This window comes from Tupaia chinensis, unplaced genomic scaffold (assembly GCF_000334495.1).
Source record: "Tupaia chinensis unplaced genomic scaffold, TupChi_1.0 Scaffold000020_1, whole genome shotgun sequence".
Taxonomy (NCBI): domain Eukaryota; kingdom Metazoa; phylum Chordata; class Mammalia; order Scandentia; family Tupaiidae; genus Tupaia; species Tupaia belangeri.
The window spans coordinates 538455-545098 of record NW_006159450.1 but is presented as its reverse complement, the minus strand read 5'-3'; the positions used below and the strand labels follow the sequence as shown (position 1 = coordinate 545098).

The window sequence follows — 6644 nt, the reverse complement described above, 5'->3', positions numbered from 1 at the left end:
GTACACCCCCCACCCTCCCCACAGAACCATGCGCCCCCAACCCTCCCCGCTGGACTGGCACGCGGTCTTGCCCTGCAACTGTGTGGGATCTGGGCCTGTGTGCGGAGGGCAGCTCCCTCCCTCCGTGCAGCAGCTGCTGACTGGAGTGGCCTTCTGAACCCTCCTGTCACAGACCCGGAGCTTCAGAACTGAGTTCTCGTTTGACCCTTGGCAGCTGATTGTAAGGAGCTTTCAGGAGATTCAGGCCTGACTCCACCATTCCCTCTCACTTCGGGCTGGCTGTGGGTTTTGTGAGATGCGCGTGGGGCCGTCCTGGGTGGGACAGGCGCAGGGGTGCGTGCAGCTCACCAGGGCAGCCCGGTCTCCCTCTGGTGAGCAGTAGAGCCACTGCCCTTGCGTGTCCTGAGGTCGCGAGGGCAGAGGGTGCTCCGCGAGGCTTCTGCCCATCGTAGCAGCCGGCAGTCTCCCATCAGGGGCCGCAGTTTCACGTGCCCCCATCACTCCTCTCCCTGGCACGCAGCCTCTGTCTCAGCCCTGGCCTGGGTGTGGGGGAGTGGCGGTGAGGTCCCAGCGTCACCCCGGTTGGGGCTCCAGGCAGTGTCAGACCCTCGGCCTCGGCCTGCGGCCTGGCTGTAGGGTGCCTATGAGGGCCCAGGTGGCGGCCCTCCCTGGTAGGAGCGCCTGCTGCACCCAGAGGCTGCTGGGAACAGGAGCAGGAGGGGCTGAGGCAGGAGTGTCCCGAGCCCCAGCCCCAGGTCCAGGGTGGATGGGGCGGCTTCTCTGTGTGCCCACACCCAGCGCCTCTCAGCCCTGGGGACGAGTGCTCTGAGGGGCCCCCTGGGCCACGAATGGGGCAGCCGGGGCACTGCCTGCCCAGCCCTATGGCCCCATGTGTCACCCACAGTGGGAGGCTGGGCTCGGAGGGCTTCGTCCCTGTCTGCCGGTGCCCTGAGTGGCTAGCCAGGGGTGGCAGTGTGTCGCTGTGCTGCTCCTGCCGCACTGAGGGTGGCTGAAGTCCCCCGTCGAGAGGTGTACACACCCCTCGTGCAGGACGAGCATCTTGCTCTTTCAGAAGGAAGGGAGCGCTGTGAGCCGTGAGCAGGGCTGGGGCCACCTGTTACCTTGTGTCCAGGGAGCCTCAGCGGAAACTGGGCTGGGGACTGTACGGGGAGGACGAGGGTGGTGGGTGCGTGACGGGCAGGGCCTCTGGTGACTTGTCCATGTCCCTGCCTGCAGCTGCGCGTTCGAGCCCGAGGGAAACGCCTGCAGCCTGACAGACAGCACCGCGGAGGAGCACGTGCTGGCCCTGGTGGAGCACGCCGCCGACGAGGCCCGGGACAGGGTCAGCCGCTCCCTCCCGGGCGGCAAGGTAGTGCTGGGGCTCCAGGCACCCACGGACACGCCTGTGGGAACTTTGGGTCACGTGGCGAAGGTGGGGGTGTCACCGAGACCCCTCGATCAGGGCGTCCTGTGCAGGCTTAGACACCACTCGGGTCCCCTCCGTCAGGCCCTCCTCGCAGCGGCACGGGGTGCAGGGTGCATCGGCCTCGCTGCCTGGCGTGTCCAGCCATGTCGCAGCCCACCCTTCGTGTCTAGTGCTTGGTGGAAGGCAGCCCTGCAGAGTGGCTCGATCACCCGGGTCTACTGGGCCTGTCTCCACACGCAGACTGGTCAGTGCTCCATCACCCGGGTCCAGCAGGCCCATCCCCGCACATGGGCGGGTCGGTGCCTGGGTCATCCGGGGTCCAGCGGGCCCGTGTGCACACGTGGACGTGTCGGTGCCTGGGTCACCCGGGGTCCAGCTGTGCAGACGGGGCTCACCAGCCAGCCCTCTGTGCTGAGTGCTCTGTCCACCTCTGGCCGCCACCTCCTCTCTAGCACACCAGTACAGACAGTCTGATTACGTTTCTCAACTTACTGCAGTTGGTCTGGCCCACAGCTGGTAGAGGGCCGGGTCCCACACGGCTGACTCTGGTTTGAACCCCATCCCCAGCGGCTTGAAAGGCATGTACTTGAGTGCCCTGACCCCGACAGTGTGAGGATGACCAGGGACTGCAGTGTGACCTTGTGGAGGGTGCTTCCTCCCTCTTCCTCTCTGTTTTCTTTTTCTTTTTTTTTTTTGGAGAGCTTTTTGCTATAGGGCGCGGGCACGCGCCAGACAGAGAGAGACAGAGAGACAGAAAGCGAGGCATCACCCCCCAGGGGGAATGGCCATGCCGCAATCCCTTCTCCATTCTCCTCTCGGGATCTTGTGCACGCACGCACATGCGCCCGGTCTGAGTTTTAAGCCACCGGGTCCGGGACGCGAATCGCTGTCAACTACGTGGGAATCCAGCGACACAGCCATTACGCTAACTGCTGGCCCCTCTGTTTTCTTTTTCTTGACCAAAAGAATCTCCCAGTAGCTGTGAGGTGGAGGTGAAATGTAGGTGGTTTACACGATGGAAGTAAAAGCACATGGGGACATTAATCCCAGAATTTTGTGACCTGTTATATCCAAAACCTCATTTCTCCACGTGAGCTGAGTAAACCCTTCCGAGACCTTGCCTGGTTTTCGTAATGGGTTACTGAAATGGACACGGGGTCACATGTTGAGGATTTTATTCTTTTTGGGGGGGAGAGGTTTTTGCTATAGGGTGCGTGCGCTCGCCAGAAAGAGAGACGGAGAGACAGAAAGCGAGAAATCACCCCCCAGGGGGGATGGTCACACTGCAATCCCTTCTCCATTCTCCTCTCGGGATCTTGGGCACGTAAACACACCCGGTGTGAGTTTAAGCCAATGGGTCCGGGACTTGAATCATGGCTGGGTACATGGGAGTTCAGCAACATAGCCATTACGCTAACTGCTGGTCCCACATCAAGGCTGTTGAGGTGGCAGCGTTGCGGTTGCCTCGGGTTCTCTGGCATGCTGTGACCCTCTTTCTAAGTGTGTGTGTGTGTAGTCCCTGCATGCTCAGGTGGAAGTCCTGTCAGGCAGCGCTGCTCTGCGCACCAGACATGCCTCAGCCTGGGGCTGACCATTGCTCCCGGAAGCCTGCTTAGACCCAGCCCTGGTGTGGGCGAGGTGCTACCGCAGAGATGTGGGGCCGCGTGGGCACGTGCTGCAGTGCAGGAAGGCTGCCAGCACTTGTGCTCACATTAAAAAACCGAGTTTGGAGCCGACTCGGGTCTCGTGGTTAAGGCAGCGGATCCCACGACCAACCTGCCTGAGTCCTAGATCCTTTGGTCAGAGAGGCATGCTAGCTCATGTCTGCTAAATCCCAGAGGAGGGGCGGGATGGGGAGGGGTTGTAGCCATGCCCTGGGAGGGTGTGTGCTTCTCTGTCTCTCTCTGGCAAGCACACGGCACCTTCTAGCACAGAAGGGAAGAAGACGCTGTTTTCACACTGAGCGCTCTGGCCTCTCCAACACCACGTGGTCCCTTTTCTTCCCGGGGGTTAACTGCTGTGAGAGACCACATCCTTGTCCTCCTGTACGTCGGGAGTCCTTCAGTGCCCGAGTTGCTCCCCAGGTGCCGCTCCCCCGTCTGCCTGGCCTGCCCTCAGCCGCTCCAGCTGTCTTCCCTCCTGCAGAAGCCTGGCCTGCCCTGCACAGGCCGCCCTCCTCGTCCCCTCGCACACCCACAGCCTTCAGGCGGCTCCTCTCTCCACGCTCCTGGTGGTCCGTAGACTAGGTTGGGTGTTTCACAATTGCTTTTACGAGGGAACTTCAGAGAGTTCATAGGAAAATCAACGTAAGAGTTTGTTTTGGTGCAAATAATTTTGAAATCTATGCATAGTTTTTCATACTTACATTTTCTATGAACATCTTGAAAATTCCCCAGTGGAAGTAAATCCCCACGTGCTTAGAGAGGACGCCTCTGCTCGCTGACCGGCCATCTTGCTCCATTGTGTTTTGTTCGGGCTTAGAATGATTTTAAATGTGGGCCCAGGTGGCGGATTTTGTCTCAGAAGCATCCTGTTGAAGATGGCTGCGAAGGGCCCGGGACCATAGCACATGTGTGCAGCTTGACCTTGCACGCGTGTGCAGCGTGGCCTGGGAGCCAGCCCTGCTCTCTGGGAATGGCGTGAGGGGACCTGAGCGTTTGCCTGTGAGGGCCGCGTAGCCTTGTGGCTCGTGGGGCTCTGTCCCGCTCACGCCGTGGGCCTTTCTCCTCTCCGGCAGCACATTCAGCGGTGGGGACGGGGATGCGGGCCGGCATTTAGCGGTGGGAGCACGAGCCGTCCCGTGTGGGCGCTGAGCAGAGCTTCCTTGCAGATGGGCTACCTGAAGAGGAACGGAGACGGCAGTCTGCTCTACAGCGTGGTCAACGTGGCCGAGCCTGATGCCGACGGTGGGTGCCCTCTCCCGTGGTGGTGAGCCCCGTCCACAGTCCACTGACCACAGAAGTTGGGGACCTGAGGAGCTAGTGGGGGCAGAGCTGCCACTGTGTTGCTGTCGTAACAGCTGGGGGGCTTTTCTTCGCGACGCGCTGAGCATTCGGTACGAAGGTGTTCACGTGTGGCTGGTGCGGTGGCGGGCCTGGCGGCTTTGTTGTGCTGACTCGGGGAGATTACGAAGTGACGTTGAAGTGCAGTCAGTCTAGTTTCGAGAATGGTAGTTACTTTCGTAAGTTTGTCTTCAGGTAGCCGTTGTAGGGCCCCCACCCCATACGCAAGCAAACCCCTGCGGTGCAGAGGGAGTGCTGGCAGCGCTGGGTGGGCCACCCGCTCACGGCCACCTCTGTGCACCCTGCAGAAGAGGAGACTCACCCGGTGGACCTGAGCTCACTCTCCAGTAAGCTGCTCCCAGGCTTTACGACCCTGGGCTTCAAAGACGAGAGGAGGAGCAAAGGTACGTGTGTGGCTACCCGCCCGAGGGCCCGGAGCTGGGGGCACAGCTGAGCCACGGCCAGCGGCTGTGTTGACAGCTCCTTCCGAGCTTTCCCCTCATGTTCCATTGCCACGTCTGGACTCGGATTTTACAGCCCGTGAGACATGGGTCAATTGTAGCAGTGGGGTAAACCCTCGCTCCACACAGTCTGAGGGTCAGTTGCAGTAGCGTCCACCCCTCTTACTCGCATCCACCCCGTCTCACCTGTTCTCACTCCCGCCTCACCCGCGCCCGCCGCGTCTCACCCGCGTCCGTCTGTTTCTGCCTCTCACCTGTGTCCACCCGTCTGTGGCCCACGGCGGACACGGATGAATGCTTGTGGCAGCACGCCAGGACCTTCGCTGTGTAGGAGCGAGGGCTTCACAGAGGAGGGGCGGCGCCCGCGCCGAGCCAGCGCCGTCGGGGGCCATGCTGATGTCCCCTGTGCCTTCCTTTCTCGTCCCCAGTCACGTTCCTCTCCAGCACCAGTTCTGCACTGTCAATGCAGAACAACCCCGTGTTCGGGGACTTGAAATCGGACGAGACAGAACTGCTGTACTCGGCCTACGGGGACGAGACGGGTGTACAGTGCGCGCTGAGGTGAGTGTCACCGCGAGGCCAAGGAGGGCCGTGCCGAGTGGTGTCAGCTGCTCCCAGAGAGGGCTGGTGCAGGGAGACGGCCCATCGCAGGTCGCCCAACCCCAGAGACTTCCTCCCTGGTCTGCTGCAGGGCTGGGGCTCAGTGCGTGTTTCCAGAAGGCCGTGGTCCAGGCCGCTCCCTAGTGAGGAGGTGCGGGGCCGCTGTGTGCTGGATGCTGTGGCCCAGACTGTGTGGATCGAGGGTTTAGCCCATGGCCGGGTGGCCCAGACGGCAGGGCTTCTCTGTCCCTGCTCTCCGGAGGCTGACGTCGAGGTCAGGTGTGGCCAGGCTGCTTCCTCTTGAGCCTCCCTCCCCATCCCCCCGTGTCCTCATGGCCTCCCTTAGGACCCCAGTCCTGTTGGGTTTGGGTCCCCAGATGGCCTCCGTCTCCACATATGGGCACATTCTGGGTGCTGGGGTCACCTCTTCAACCTATGGACGTTCAGCCCGTAACGGGGTTATGCGCCTCTGAGACCCATGCGTAGCCCTGCATCCGCAGGGACCGGTCTTGTGTGCGTCTCCTGCTCTGTGGCAGACGGGCGCGGGGCGCTGGCAGTTCCACCAGTCCGTCACGGGGAAGTAGCAGTCTCCCCGGCCTCAGAACTGGGGTCTACGTGTCTGATATTTATCCCACCAAGTATGAGCACATACAAGGAGAGCTCCAAAAGTGCATGGGAAAGTAGAACTGAAGTTTGAGGTCATTCTGATGCAGAATTTTTGAACTCTGTTTTTGCATAATGCTTGTTTTCTGTAAACTTTTTGAAGACTTCTCATATTTGAAAAATCAAGAATTCAGTTAGACCCTAATAAAACAGATAAATACCTAATCTAGATTTTTGTGACCAAAAAAAATGTAGAAGTGGAAGACAGGAGGAAGTTTCTGGCCAGAAACCACAGGACCGGTGACCCCTCCCGGCACCCCATTGGGCTGAGCTCAGCGTTCGTCCCACTTGGACGGCTCTTCAGGGGCTGTTGCTGCTGTCGCCGCGTGAGCTGTGCAGACTGCACATGTGAGGATCTGTGCTGCCTTGCAGCTACACGCGGCAGCATGCAAAGGCGGGGCCCGGGGCCTGGGGCCTGGGGCCTGGAGTGGGCCGTGGAGCTGTGCTCCCTGCCACAGCCTCCCACTACCTGCGGGCCCTGATGTGTTCCCC

The 6644-nt window shown here is 60.9% G+C and overlaps 1 protein-coding gene across 1 annotated transcript in view; it reads left to right on the top strand.

Annotated features, from left to right (window-relative positions):
• The window catches only part of BRD9 (bromodomain containing 9), a gene marked incomplete at its 5' end in the record, with an annotated part of 33093 nt that overhangs the window by 11594 nt on the left and 14855 nt on the right, over nt 1-6644 (top strand). Inside the window, 4 exons of the mRNA XM_027770316.1 lie at nt 1237-1369; nt 4257-4332; nt 4737-4832; nt 5318-5450. Coding sequence (XP_027626117.1) covers nt 1237-1369; nt 4257-4332; nt 4737-4832; nt 5318-5450 — 438 coding nt within the window. The remainder of the gene's footprint in view (nt 1-1236; nt 1370-4256; nt 4333-4736; nt 4833-5317; nt 5451-6644) is intronic.